This window comes from Aspergillus puulaauensis, chromosome 1, assembly GCF_016861865.1.
Source record: "Aspergillus puulaauensis MK2 DNA, chromosome 1, nearly complete sequence".
Lineage (NCBI taxonomy): Eukaryota > Fungi > Ascomycota > Eurotiomycetes > Eurotiales > Aspergillaceae > Aspergillus > Aspergillus puulaauensis.
This window is the reverse complement of record NC_054857.1, coordinates 4348217-4362094: the sequence shown is the minus strand read 5'-3', so window position 1 is coordinate 4362094 and position 13878 is coordinate 4348217. Positions and strand designations below refer to the sequence as shown.

At 50.4% G+C, this 13878-nt stretch overlaps 7 protein-coding genes across 7 annotated transcripts; 2 read left to right on the top strand and 5 right to left on the bottom strand.

The window, feature by feature from the left end:
- Window positions 1-527: 527 nt before the first annotated feature.
- Window positions 528-1438, bottom strand: APUU_11730S (uncharacterized protein; the record flags this gene model as incomplete). The annotated part of the gene is made up of 2 exons (XM_041697853.1): window positions 528-1235; window positions 1286-1438. 2 exons carry the CDS (start codon window positions 1436-1438, stop codon window positions 528-530), a joined length of 861 nt encoding a protein of 286 aa, XP_041551096.1.
- A 1077-nt stretch (window positions 1439-2515) lies between these two features.
- Window positions 2516-3772, bottom strand: APUU_11729S (uncharacterized protein; the record flags this gene model as incomplete). The annotated part of the gene is made up of 1 exon (XM_041697851.1): window positions 2516-3772. The coding sequence occupies one exon, from the start codon at window positions 3770-3772 to the stop codon at window positions 2516-2518; it is 1257 nt and encodes a 418-aa protein (XP_041551095.1).
- Window positions 3773-4842: 1070 nt separating this feature from the next.
- APUU_11728A (putative methionine aminopeptidase, type II) lies at window positions 4843-6461 on the top strand (the record flags this gene model as incomplete). Its single annotated transcript, XM_041697850.1, has 6 exons — window positions 4843-4885; window positions 4934-5694; window positions 5742-6005; window positions 6057-6221; window positions 6270-6356; window positions 6405-6461. The coding sequence occupies 6 exons, from the start codon at window positions 4843-4845 to the stop codon at window positions 6459-6461; spliced, it is 1377 nt and encodes a 458-aa protein (XP_041551094.1).
- A 515-nt stretch (window positions 6462-6976) lies between these two features.
- Window positions 6977-8136, top strand: APUU_11727A (enoyl-CoA hydratase/isomerase family protein; the record flags this gene model as incomplete). Its single annotated transcript, XM_041697849.1, has 4 exons — window positions 6977-7296; window positions 7381-7491; window positions 7549-7905; window positions 7986-8136. The coding sequence occupies 4 exons, from the start codon at window positions 6977-6979 to the stop codon at window positions 8134-8136; spliced, it is 939 nt and encodes a 312-aa protein (XP_041551093.1).
- Window positions 8137-8529: 393 nt separating this feature from the next.
- PAM17 (presequence translocated-associated motor subunit PAM17) lies at window positions 8530-9359 on the bottom strand (the record flags this gene model as incomplete). Its single annotated transcript, XM_041697848.1, has 2 exons — window positions 8530-8706; window positions 8790-9359. The coding sequence occupies 2 exons, from the start codon at window positions 9357-9359 to the stop codon at window positions 8530-8532; spliced, it is 747 nt and encodes a 248-aa protein (XP_041551092.1).
- A 309-nt stretch (window positions 9360-9668) lies between these two features.
- On the bottom strand, window positions 9669-10923 carry APUU_11725S (uncharacterized protein; the record flags this gene model as incomplete). The annotated part of the gene is made up of 2 exons (XM_041697847.1): window positions 9669-10007; window positions 10057-10923. 2 exons carry the CDS (start codon window positions 10921-10923, stop codon window positions 9669-9671), a joined length of 1206 nt encoding a protein of 401 aa, XP_041551091.1.
- Window positions 10924-12091: 1168 nt separating this feature from the next.
- Window positions 12092-13233, bottom strand: APUU_11724S (putative integral membrane protein; the record flags this gene model as incomplete). The annotated part of the gene is made up of 7 exons (XM_041697846.1): window positions 12092-12278; window positions 12351-12510; window positions 12579-12630; window positions 12691-12883; window positions 12953-12976; window positions 13062-13099; window positions 13156-13233. 7 exons carry the CDS (start codon window positions 13231-13233, stop codon window positions 12092-12094), a joined length of 732 nt encoding a protein of 243 aa, XP_041551090.1.
- Window positions 13234-13878: the final 645 nt, after the last annotated feature.

Sequence of the window (13878 nt, the reverse complement as noted above, 5' to 3'; positions counted from 1 at the left end):
TACGTACATGAACAGATTATTCGACATGAAAACACTTCAAGGAAGTTAGATGAGTCCTCGATGCAAGAAAACACTCTAGTTTTACCAGAGTGCTAGGGGTGGTATGTAGCAGGGCTTGTTCATATTACTCAACCTCTGTTGTTGCATATTGGCCATGAAGTTACTTCTAATTTCATTAACATACCCTTCATGATCTGCTTCTATCTTCATCGCACCGTCCACACCCTTCTCTAGTTTCTCGCATTGACAGGTGTGGTGGCGGTAAAGCCGTAAAACGTCTCCTTTATCGTCGAGCAGTCCGTTAGAGACGACAAAACCTATAATCCGTACCTCAATCAACTATTGTCTTATTTTTTGGCGGTCCCCAGACTCTGCTATTATTAGTAGAAGTAAATAACTACTACAGAGCTATGAGATGATCCACACCGAACCAAATGGCCATACAGGAGAAGTATCCCCTTTAGGGCTCGGGCTGAGGATATGACTTCCAGTTTGCGCCCGTCCCCAGGACACGGCGTCAAGAGACTTTAGATCTCGAGCGGGCGCAATCTACCAAATATCTTTTCCAGCCTGGCCTGTTCATGCCCCTCCCCATTGAAATCCGCCTGGTAATCCAGGTACCAGCGCTGCAGCTCATCCACAAGAGGCTGAGGCTGGGCGTTGCACTCATCATTGTCAATCCCAACAGCCATTCTCGCAGCAAGCAACCCCAGTGGCACAAATGAAGCTCCTAGCGGACGGTACGCCACGGCGTTTTCCGCGATATTGAGCATCTCCCGTGCGAGATACGCCGCGTCGGGCTTAAAGTTGCTTTCGCTGTCATTTGCACGCATGGCTACAAGGACGTAGTTCAAGCACAGCGCGATGATGATAGCGAAGCCGTAGGTCCGTTGGTAGTGGGCATGCAACATTACCGGGGGAAGGTTGAGGGAGGCGCGCGCAGCGACGGTGTATAAAGCGCCGGGGGCTTCGAGTTCGAGGAGTCGGGCGCGGAGCTGGGTGCAGATGGTGCGGGATATGGTGTATAACGCTCGCAGCTCTGTTTGGAGATGAAGGAGGAGGCCGCTTTCTTCCGTGTTGTCTATATTTCTGGCTTGGTGGAGGATATCGGGGACACGGGCGAGACATTGGATCATTTTACCCTCGGGGATGCTTGAATCCAGTTCGCTCTCTATCAGGTCTTTCCACTCATCTGTGGTTAGGCTGATATTGGGGTTGAATAGACCTTCGAATAACTTTTGATGTCAGCGTTTCACGGGAGAGTATCGTAAATAGGTTTCCCTACTACGGGTCCGCGCAATGATAGCAAAAGCAAGCGCCCAAAGGGGCGTGATGCGCTTGCGGGCCTTGAGAATTCTGGCTGCGCCTTCAGTGTGGCCTGTCCGTTGATACTGTAAGGGAGTTTGCATACTCTAATATCTCTCAGTGGCTGGTTCATTATATTACATATTACTCGGAGACTTCTTACCTGAATGATTAACAGTAGAGACACAGCACAGAGAGTCTCGACGCCACAGCTAGGTCAGGATCATCAAGACATTTTCGCAGAGCACCCAAAGCACGGGAGTACTTCGCAAGAGACTCCATCGAGATCTGTCTAGAACAAGAGAAACCCATATGGGTCGTCACCAAGGCATCAACAGCGGTGTCCAACGCCCCATTCATACCAAGGCGGCACGGAACAATGCTCAGGTATGCCCCATACGCCCACGACAAATGATATCGCAAATCGGTTTCACGAGCCATGGCCGCCGCAAGGGCCTGTGCTAGAACAGTTAGGTGGTTACTTAAAGGAGCTGTAATTGAGGCCGTGATGGCCGTGAGATCAATGGCATCGTTGCTCGTGGTTGACGTTGACGACTTTTGCACGATGCATCGTCCACATGTTTGGATTGTTGCTTTTGCGCGATGTCAGAGCTGCATTCGATTTTGAACATGCATCGCTGCTTTCCGGCCCCGACGCACTCGATTCCTAGCCGGACGCACCGCGAGCAGGTTGGGTTTGATGCATTGAGTTGACACTAGTTATACATTCAGTCAGGTCCTAGGCAGATAAGACAGTCCTTTGTCGTTTTGATTCAGGCACCTTTTTCTTCTGCTTCCGACGGGCATCACATCCTCGTCCGGTGGGTACACCACCCATGGTGGAAGAGAGGAATAGTCTGTTAAGTTAATATTAATTCCAGCACAAAGTGGCGATAGTACTGGCTTGAACTGAAACAACGTGATTCAGAGGAAGGATGGCTTTGAGGCGCAGCCTGTCGATGGGGCAGTGAGAGAGACAAGGATCTGGATTGGAATGGGTGGCCTTATACGGGACGGTTTAAGTCTACAGCTAACCAACAACTAAAGTAACTGCTTGCTCAGCGTGATGAGACGCCATTTTGTTGAATGCCAGAGTTTAGCGGAATCCGAATAAATCAAATTCATTGTTCAAGTTAACATTCGTAATATGTACTTCGTAAGATTATCTATATGTCGATTATATAGGTACAATAGAATAGGCGGTAGAGCATTATTCTTGGTAGGCCCTTTCAAACCCCATACTCCACACCCCATGTGCTCCTTGTACCGGGTGTGGTCCCTTGCGAAAGTGCTTCCTCTTCTCCTTGAACGAAGCGGCACCTACATGCTGCATCTGAGAGGGTACTATCACCAGCCGGTCCAGTTCATTCGCATTCGCCATCCGCTCAATCACAGTGTCCACCGCATAGGGCCGCGAACTCGGCAAGTTCTCCATGTAATCGAGAAGTTTGGGGACATTCTCGCGAGGAAAAAGAAGCGCCTGGGAGCAGCATCCGTGGCTGTTCATCAGGTGGATACCGGGTCTCATGGGCAGCATTGTGACCCGGCCGGCGAGGAAGTATAGGATGATGAGCAGAGGTACGCACACGAAGCACAGGACACCAATGAATGTGTTGTTTAGAATGCCCTGTACCGGTCGGATCGATCGACGGCTCTGGACGCCTATAACGGCGACCGCTGCGACAAGACCGACACTCCAGGCCATGTAAATGTACCAGTTTTGCGAATTCCACCCGAGAAATTTCTCGGTATAGAAGAGTCGGACGTACAGCCAGTTCTTGATGGAGTCGCTGCTGCGCCATGACTGGATCGTTTTAACGCTCTGCATGGTGTGGTTATACCACTCACGCTGTGCGACCACGTCGTCCTCCATCATCAATATCCATGGCGCTTGGGTATCTTCGTAGCATGATTTGAGCGACAGACTATAGTCAATTATAGACTTGCGCTTTATGTCCTTCCTTTGCTCCATGCGCTTGATTTTCCATAATGGAACATCGAAGTTATCGTAGGTGAGGATGCGATCGACGACTTTGGGGAGCCAGGGCAGGCTGTAGTCTGGGTGGTCGGTGGGGGAGGTCAGTGCAAACAGAACATGGACGGTGATGGTTGCGCGTTGTTCTTCGGTCAAATTGTCGAGGATGGAAGCGACGGTGACATCGATTTTTTGCTCGAGCGGGCGCTTTACCGTGACGACTCCGACACAAATTGAGGCATCGTCAGAGGGGGTGGTGAAATTTCGCGAGGGATGCGCGGGATCGTTGAATGACTGATTGTACGCGTGAAGGTAATCTAACGATTCATCGATTCTTTCAACGCTGTATCCGGGACGATATCCTTCATCTGGCTGGAAGAAAAAAGAGCCGGGGTCTCGAGCAGATCGGAATCGATAGACGAAGAGCAGAAAGATGTAAAAGAGCGCGAACGCGATGAGGAAGAGCCTCTGCTTCCTGGTGAAGAGAGTCATCTGGCAGTGAGCATTTTTTTGGGGTGGAGGAAACGCCCCGCGAGATTCAATGACTGGGAGGGTCTAGTATAAGAAGAGGAAGAGGGAGAGAAGGAGAGGATTTCGGAATCTGGCGCGCTCTCGTTCGATTCGACAGCGCCGAAGAGTTTCTTCAGTCTCACCTCCGAAGGTGCTTGGCCCCCAAGAAGATTGAGTGCGAGTGTCCAGGATGGAAGATCTGCAAGCCTCGTCAGCGAAGCCCTGACAGGCTCGTGGGCAGTGATTGGACGGTGGCCGTGCCTTTTGAGGGCCCGTCCCAGCAGGGCTCAGGGCCAAGCACTTCCCACATGGGCCCAGCTGCTTGTGGAGCTTGTCCATTCAGGGCCCTGCCGGCCCACAATGAACAGTCCCTCGATCTGATGGAGAATTGGGGATGCTTCACTTGACCCGACTCTTCTTTTTGTTGGAGACCTAACGGCCAAAAATTCATCGGCAATGGTCGGAGGTTTGGTTCGAGATTATTAAACGCCACTTCCTTGGTCTGATATGTCGCTCGTGTTGGCAGCATGAATCGCCAATGGAAGTTCGTGTTAAGTGGGCCTTGTCTGGCTAAGCCTCAAAATCGTCGGTGCAGGCCGCACTGCGGCACGGGGTTTGCATCGTTTGAAGGCGTGCCTGCGCGACGACCGGATGACATCAATTCTTCGACAGGTGCACTTTATCGCCAAAGTAAACGTTAAGGAGCCCGTTGAATTTCGCAATTTACGAGAAACTAACTATAGGTGAGCGTTGATTTAGGTCGTATGGGGTTTCGTGTCTGCTGAGACACGAGAGTGCGTAGCCAGTACTTATTACTCCAACAGTTTCTAAATTTACAGATAGTAAATGTTACTCATTCTATTATTAGTAGTTAGCACTCAATCATTGAAACTTTGAAAGCTACTTTGTAAAAACCTAGCTACAAGTGCATCTAGCGGTATGGTATTACTGTCACGTGCAGGCGGGGAAAAGAATCCCGATGGTGTCTGGCGATAATTTCACTTTTTTCATCGCTCAACAGATCAAACCATAAACTTCCTACGTATGGAATCATGGGCTCGAAATCTCCCGAATACGATGGCCATCAAGGTCAAGGTAACCTGATCCCCATTTCCCCTGCCGAGCTAGGCTAATTGCACCCAGAAAACTCAAATGGGCCCATCGAGTCGCCCACGGGTGGAATGCCACGGGGTGAGATGCACACAACGGATGGGGACGGTACTCTCGGAGACAGTGACGAAGGGGACGACGACGAAGCGCAACCGGCCGCGTTAACTAACGGAACTACGAACAGTCAGAAAAAGAAGAGAAAATCCAAGAAGAAGAGCAAGAAGAAGGCTTCCAAGAAGCAATCTTCGCCACCTAGGGTCCCACTCTCTGAGCTGTTCCCGCAGGGCAATTACCCTGTCGGCGAAGTTCAACACTATGAGTCTGACGTGGAGAACACCTCACGGACTCCGGCCAAAGAGCTGCGCTATATGTCCTATCGCCACCTCGAGGACGATTCGTTCCTCGATGACTATCGAAAGGCTGCGGAGGTCCATCGCCAGGTCCGAAAGTGGACACAGGAGCATGTTAAGCCAGGACAGGGCCTGATGAGCATTGCCGAGGACATTGATGACGGCGTGCGGGCGCTGCTAGGCCATGCTGGTCTGGAGCCTGGTGACAGTCTCAAGGCTGGACTAGGCTTCCCGACAGGCCTGTCGCTAAATAATGTCGTTGCGCACTACACGCCCAATCCCGGACATAAGGATATCATCCTGCAGTCGAACGATGTGATGAAGGTCGATTTTGGTGTTCACATCAACGGGTGGATTGTGGACAGTGCGTTCACCATGAGTTTTGATCCGGTATACGACAATCTTCTGGCAGCAGTTAAAGATGCCACCAATACCGGACTCAAGGTAAGATCTGATACACCAAACTGAAACAAAACGTTAACACCATGTAGAATGCGGGGATCGATGTCCGTATCAGCGATGTTAGCGCAGCCATCCAAGAGGCCATGGAAAGCTACGAAGTTGAAATCGGAGGGAAGACATTCCCCGTGAAGCCGGTGCGGAGTATCACTGGTCACGATATCAAACAGTATCGCATCCACGGTGGGAAGTCGATCCCGTTTGTCAAAAACTCAGATCAGACAAAGATGGAAGAGGGAGAGATTTTCGCCATTGAAACCTTTGGGAGCACTGGCCGAGGCTTTACATATGAAGACGTACGTGGACTGGAGTCCACTTTCGCGAATGTAATGCTCACTCGTTTCTAGGTTGGCGTTTACGGCTATGGGAAGTCATATGATGCTCCTCGCAATGTGTCTTTGCCTTTGGCTTCCGCAAGGTCCCTGTACAAGACAATCAATGAAAACTTTGGAACCATTGTTTTCTGTCGCCGCTATCTGGACCGGCTCGGTTTGAAGCGGTATTTAGCTGGCGTAGGTTCCCTTATATATCAAACACCGCAATGTCTAACAGGAATACAGATGAACACTCTTGTACAGCACGGGGTTGTCGATGTCTACGCCCCTCTTGTTGACGTCAAGGGGTCGTACTCGGCGCAGTTTGAACATGTATGTTTCTTTTCCTTTTTCGACGCCTGCACGAACTAATGATGATAGACTGTTCTGCTGCGAGAGTCGAACAAGGAAGTTATCAGTCGCGGAGACGACTATTGAGTCTTGCATTCAAGGCTCCAGCTAACTTAACGTTTTCCCAAGAGTAGTTCAACACTTACTCTGAACCTTGCGTGATGTTTCTGCTTGTTTTACTACCGACCGTGTTCCCTCCTTAGCTTTGTCAATCTCAATAAGAGAACCGAGTTTGGAAAAATTTGATTACAATATAACTACTGCTTATTTCATATGCTGTGCGAAGTAAATGCAAAACACACAGTAGCAGTCTCCAATCAGAAGCTTCTCCGCACTTGCGGGGTAAACCCCCCAACGTGTAGCCGCCATACCGAGGTTCCGGTTCCTCCACCGTAGCTTTCAAACTGCAGATTACAATTCTCGAGCTACACTCTTGGAGCCGACGGCTGTCAAACATGAAGCCGAGATTACTGATAAGAGGGGCTGGATCGTTGGCCCCTTCGTCTTCCATATAACCTTGTCAACACTGGCCCAACCACTTGACAACAATCCAAGATCCCTCTTCTCACAGATCTCCATAACCAACAAAATCATCAACAATAATGTACTTCAGCCCACCGCCCATCGAAATCCCCTCGTCCTACGAGTCTTTCCCAACAAGGCATATCAAGGTCTCACATTACCCAGTGGGATCTTCCACCGCAACCCCCGTCGTTATCGTTACGCTGAACAGGCCCGAAAAGCGCAATGCCTTCACAATGGACATGGCCGAGGACCTGGAGAAGGTCTTCAATCTGTTCGACCGCGACGAGCGCGTTCGGGCTATTGTTTTAACTGGTGCCGGAAACACCTTTTGCGCCGGCGCAGATTTGGATATTGGATTCCGGGCCTTGGAGCCGAGAGCAAGGGACCATAGGGATAGGTTAGTTAGACCCTGCTCGATATCATGAAATGGTCATACACAAGAGTTTGGTTAGCTAACTGGATCTGATTCGTTCGATATCAGCGGCGGCCGCGTTGCCCTCGCAGTGCACAAGTGCCGCAAGCCCACCATCGCTGCCATGCAGGGCTCAGCCGTTGGAGTCGGGATGACTATGGTTCTACCTGCTGCCATTAGGTGCGATTGTGCCTTTAGTTTGATCAACAAAACCAAATCCTAACAAGGTGCTCCCAGAATCGCACACGAAACAAGCAAATACGGCTTCGTCTTCGCCCGCCGCGGCATAACAATGGAGTCGTGCTCCTCCTACTTCCTCCCGCGGCTAATCGGGCAGTCGCGCGCAAACTACCTCGTCTCAACGGGTGCTGTGTTCCCATCTACGTCTCCTCATTTCGGGGGCCTCTTCGCCGAAACGATGCCTGAACAGACGCAGGTCCTCCCCCGTGCATTAGCTCTGGCTACCGAGATCGCGGAAAATGTCAGCCCGCAGGCTGCGTCGCTTAATCGGGAGTTGATGTGGCGGGGCCCTGAATCTGCGGAGGAGGCACATATCCTTGAGTCCGATGTTATTTACCATCGGTTTATTTCTCCGTACGTTTGTTTATTTCCATTGTAGTTCCATGGTGCGAGCCTCGGGGTATAGTGCTGACTGTTTTTCTTACTCCGTATAGGGACCAGAAGGAAGGTGTTACGGCTTTCTTTGAGAAGAGGAAGCCAAATTTCACTGGAGACGTGACGAGGAATCAGCCAGCCAGTTATCCTTGGTGGGCTGATGTGAACATTGACCCCCCAAGTGGGGTTAAGGGTTCTTCGAAGCTATAGATTCATTTTCCTGGAGACGGACTGCTGAGATTTTATAGTTGCCCATGGTACAATGTTGAGTATGTATATATTGGGATATCATGAGACAGTAATCACTGCCCGTCGCTTTTAGCGTAGCCCTAGTGCGAAAGTACGGCTATGGGCGATAGTATGATGGATTCTCCAGCACAACCAGCTTCCATGGAAGCCCTACGAAGAACAATGTATGCAAGACAGAAAAAGCGTCTTAGAAATCCAGTATGTTCGCTCAAAAACCTGTAGGCATGTTGGTGGAGATAATAGTACAAAAGGAATAGAACCTGGAGACAGGAAATCAAAGCGATAGCAGACAGTGCGATGCCGAAGATGTAGTAGACAAGCCGACACTATGTTTTAAAATAGAAATGAAATCATCTAGGCAATAAAGTTGCGTCTCTTGCGGTTATAAGCACGCTGGTCCTTGAGCCATTGCCGGTATCCTTGGACACTGCCAATCTTCTCGCCGTAGTAATCGGGCACAGGGTTCGCAATCGAATTAGAGGAGGGGTCGACTCGGTACCTCCGGATCCTGTCGAAGAACTCTTTCTCTTTCTGCATAAAGTCAGTCCCGGTATTCTGGGCTTGAACTAGCAGGGACGAACGGAGGAAAAATGTAAGGGGAAGGAGAAACATACCACATTAACTGCCGTCTTGTACTTCCGGTTAACAACCCCCCAGATGGCATTTCCCAAGAATGGCCCGACAAGCCATCCGGCAGCACCGCAGGCCGCGGTCGCCATACCCAGAACAACAAATGGATCCAAGCCCATGACTTGCGCACCGAGGTTCTCCAGGTTCTGACTCGAAAGTATCTGCAGACCGGTCACGGTGGTAGCCGCTGAGCTCGCAATCGAGGACCCTAGGGTATATCGCCGACGAGAGGCACGAAGTTTGAAGAACGAGTTCCAGTCGAGCTTGGCGGCTTCTTCACGGGCGGCCGTGGAGAAGTTGGAGCGGACCGATGGCGTTTGGCTCATGCATGTTGCAGTTGGCGCTTGGGGTCGAGAGGACACAATCTGAAGCGAAGGAGTAGCCTTGGGGAATCGTACTGTGGAGGTGCTTGATGGGCGTGCTTGGGACTTGAGCGAGACGACTTGATGGAGGGAGGAAGAGGATTGGAAGGCGATTGGGTTTAGCGTTGCGGAAGGCAGGCGAGTGCAAAGCACAGCGCTACGCACCGGGTTGCTGATGAGAGTTGTGTGCATTTTGAGTGTCGCGGAGGAAAGGAATTGAGCACAGCGCTGAGTGTCGAGCGAGTTGAAGATCGACCTTGGACTTTGAGGCCTTCGTCAGTTCTCCGGAGGCGGGCTTGGCGGGATTATGTAAGCGGATGTATGTTCTCACGCCGACGACCTTCAACATTCATACTTGCTACAACTTTTATTAAAGCTTAGTCAAGTTTTCTAAAATATTGAACTAACTTGGTGGCTAGGACAGAGCTACCATGGTGCATTGGGTGAAATGTGTCATGATTCTATGCAGTTTCTATCTCTCAGCCTAGACCCACAGCCCATCTATAGCTTGGCTTGTCGTGCCATTGAGCTTCGTGCTTGGTCTCTCAGGATTCTCCGAAGAATTTTGCCTGATGCGCTCTTGGGTATCTCGTCGATAAATATAACTCCGCCCCGGAGTTGCTTATGGCGTGCGATGTTGGACTTGACGTACTCCTTCAACTCGGCCTCGGATACCCGCTTGCCGGCCTTGAGCACAACGTATGCTCGAGGCAGCTCATTGCCTGGCGCGTCTGGATCAGGTGCACCGATAACGGCAACGTCTGCAACGCTTCCATGCGTGAGGAGAAGCCCTTCCACTTCGACAGGAGAAACCTGCAGCCCCTTGTACTTGATAAGCTCCTAGGCGAGTGTTAGCACGGTAGCCCGTTGTTTGGCTGGAGACCTTTACCTTTTTTCGATCAACCATGATGACTTTCCCGTCTTTATAGCCGCCAATATCCCCGGTTTTATACCAGCCATCCGGCGTGAATGCATCTGCCGTTGCCTCCGGATTTTCGAAATACCCTTTCGTGATCATCGGACCCTTTAGCAGAATTTCGCCCTCCTCTCCAAGCCCAACGTCTCTCATCTCTTCGTCCACAAGTCGTAATCTTGTGTTGGGTAACAGTGGGCTGATACTCCCAGTATTATCGGACTCGCCCCAAGGCATCGTTGTCACGCTGCCAGTTGACTCCGTCATTCCCCAGCGCTGACTGATACTGCATTCCAGCTTCCTTTCCGCTTGCTCCTGGAGCTCAAGGCTCAGAGGGGCTGCACCCGATTCTGCCCGGACAAGCGTTTTGAATTGATCAGTCACGCGGTTACTTCGCACAATTGCATGGTATACCGGAGGTGCAGTTGCCAAGAAAGTTACTTGGTACTTCTTGCAGTAGTCGATGAATCCATCGATGTTGAATTTGGGCATCCAATATACCGTCCCTCCAGCAACCGCGGGTGTGATGAAATATCCCAAACATCCCGCAATATGGGCCGTTGGGAGATGACCGACTGTACGATAAGGAACATTCAAATGTGGTTTTCCTCGCCTAGAGTCCCGCAGGACCAACTGAGTGAACAGAGCTTCGGAGACAAGATTCATGTGAGACAGCATTACTCCTTTGGCTGGTCCCGTCGTGCCGCTGGAATACAACAGGCAAATTGTTGTATTTTCCAGTTCCTGAATATCCGTGACTCGGTCCCATTCTAGCTCAACGCTATTATGCAGGTAGTTTCTCTCGGGGTGAACTGTGTTGCAAAGTGTCCGCTGGTGACCCATGCTCTCGAGCACCAATACCCTGTCCAGCGGGATGCCGCATTCCTGTGCCGCTCCCAGCGCCTTTGCCTTATTCTCCTGACATGTAACAACAACTTGGCTTCTCGATTGCTGGAGCTGTTTTGATATTTCTGGCGTGGTCAACGCCGCTGATGCTGCAGCGTACACACCCCCGGCGCCAATTATGGCGCAGAAAACAGCTGGGAGGAGGACCTGATTCGATGAGATACACAGAACAGCATCTTTACCTGGTCCATTTGAACCGACACCGAACTCAGAGCGGAAAACATGGGCGAGACGCTTGATGATCGTTCGCGTCTGAGCCTTGGTTATATGGTTTGTTGGATCCGCAGCTTCTGCATGGAGTATAGTCGACTCTGTTGTTAGGGACAGAGGAGAGTCTACGGCATGTTAGAACGTAGCTATTCCGGTGGGATAATACTAGCCGCAGTTAACTTACCGAATAAGAGGGTGAGTAAATCGAGCCTGGGAAGGTCATAGTCCTTCTGGGGTAGGTATTGCATGGTTAAATACAGGTGGCTAGAGTCTGATTCGTTAAGACAAATGCCAATGACTTGCGAGAACTGGGAAAACAAAATATCGACGATCAAAGTCCAGAGCCCAATCAATTCACCGTTTAACAAGATCCCTCCCTATGCTTCTTAAGAAGCACGCTTTTAAATCCCAGATCTCGGCTACGCAAATTGCGGGGATCCCGAGGTTCTTACCCTTTACGGAGAGCGCCGCACCACTGGCACTCCAAATCCCATAAACATTAATCCAGGTTGATCTCCTTGCCGACTATATAGGCTGCATGGTCCGGCTTTCAGGACACGGCACTAAACCTTCGGTGGTTGATCGCTTTGCTTCAAAAATTATACAATGTGGAATTCCGTACCTTGTCACTGCGATCATTTAGGGTACGAATTATATTCCTTTAAGCTCTTGGAAGTTAATATATATTTATCTATTGATTCTATACTATGTGCACTTCCCCTTCGCTTCCCTGTTGTATATATATGCAAGGAGAACGCCCCGAAATCCGATCAGACCATACCGGATTACGATTTCCAGTAGTGGTGGTGAGCCCCGAAACAAACTTATCTAAACCGCCGTTCGCTACCTAGGTAGCGCCATATACTCATTTCAATCTACCTAGCAAATATAACCCTTACAGACCCCCATTCGCCTTAACAGCACCTGGTCGAGCCTGAGGTTTCACCGGCGTACCAAACCCATTGACGCGGCCATGGAGCCACTTCAGGGTTGCGGTGCTGAGAGCCATCACGACAGCACTGAGAACAAAGAGCCCGACGCGGCCTTCGAAGGGAACTTGTTCGAAGATTGGATAAGGGTACCTGTTTAGAGAAGTTAGGCTGCAATTCCAACATGGGGGAAGGGGGAATGGGGAGATTAGGTGCATTACTTACCATCCATTGAGCTGGGAACAGCGTTCCACCCAGAACCAGTAGCTGACTGCGATGGTGCTTGAGAGGCCGAGGGCGGGGCCGATAGTGATTGTCCATGGTGGAGAGAGGAAGAGAAGGTCTATCAGGAAGACGATTGATGGGATGGCATGGAAGCTGATGTCTTCAAGGAATAAAGAAGACGGGTTAGTGACGGGGCAGACGGTGGATATAGTCTAACTGGGAGCGTACCGGCACGCATAGGGATAACTGCCCAGTCAGGAATGACGAGGCGTTCGTCGATCTATATACGAGTTGATCAGTATAGAGAACGCAATTGAGACGTTATTCGCGGCGAACTAACAAGGCGAAGGCTCCAGTAAAGAATACTAATGAGAACTTCCATGGGAGCGCTACAGATAGACAATAGATTCTTGAGTAAGAATAGCCGCGGTGAGAGGGTGATATCAGCCAGGAGGCCAAAGGTAAAGGTAATCGTTGCGAGCGAGAGCCCGATGACGGTCAGGTACTGGAAGTGCCATCCGTATGCTTCATTGCTACGGGAGGGACCGAGAGTCAATTTCTGGGTGAACCTTGGGCCTTCTCCGGGGTAGACTGGGGCTTACGCAAAGTTAGGATTATCGTGCATACTAGAGCGGAAAGAGTTAGTTGCAGGGTTCTGGCACTACACTATCGTAGACACTGAAAACACTAATGATTCTTGTGTAGACTTACTATTTGAACGACCATATAAAGCTGGCCAGCCCGGATGCCTGCGGAAGGGTCAGATTTTGCGAGATTGAGCACGAAGTCTTGAGAGACAACGTACATGAACTAATGCCGAAAATCCCCTCGAGGGGCTGGGTAGCCGCTGCAATGGGTGCACTTTGGTAATCGAGGGAGGCATGATAGCAGCTGTTATCTTGAGGCTTGAGGATAAGGTTAGGTAGATAGGCGATAAGTATAAAAATAACACAGATCTACAGGCTTAAGTACTGTCAAGCAAGCAGAGAGAGATAACAATGGAACAAAAAACACCGAAGAAACGAGAAAAATAAAAATAAAAAGATGGTATCAATATCTAGACATCTCCGTCCACCGTAGAATCTGACGGAATACGCGAAAAAGCAAGGAACGTGTCTGATGTCAGCTGCCCCGGAGAATCAGTAATCCCGCCCGTTCGGTTCCACGCTTATCGAGGAAGCCTGAGGTGTCAACAACCCCAAAGGAGCAACTCGGGGCGTCCCCACACTGGGGACGGACTGTGATTGCTCAAGATCCCCGACAGGCAGATAAGAACAATGCAGATGCATCCACGATCCAGAGTACGACTCTCCTCCAACCTTGCTTCTTTCTCTCCCTTCCCGCCATATTTCCTCTCTTCTGCACCGCCTTCTGCTGCTTCGTTGCGCTCTAATTTATCCCACCTCCACCCTCGGAAAGTTTATGGATAGGAGCACCTTTGCCGTGCTAGGTCGGTAGTAGCCGGGCCTTGTGCCAGACATTACTATAGCGAATACTACGTATTTCTCGTGACTCGCTCTCCTCCGTT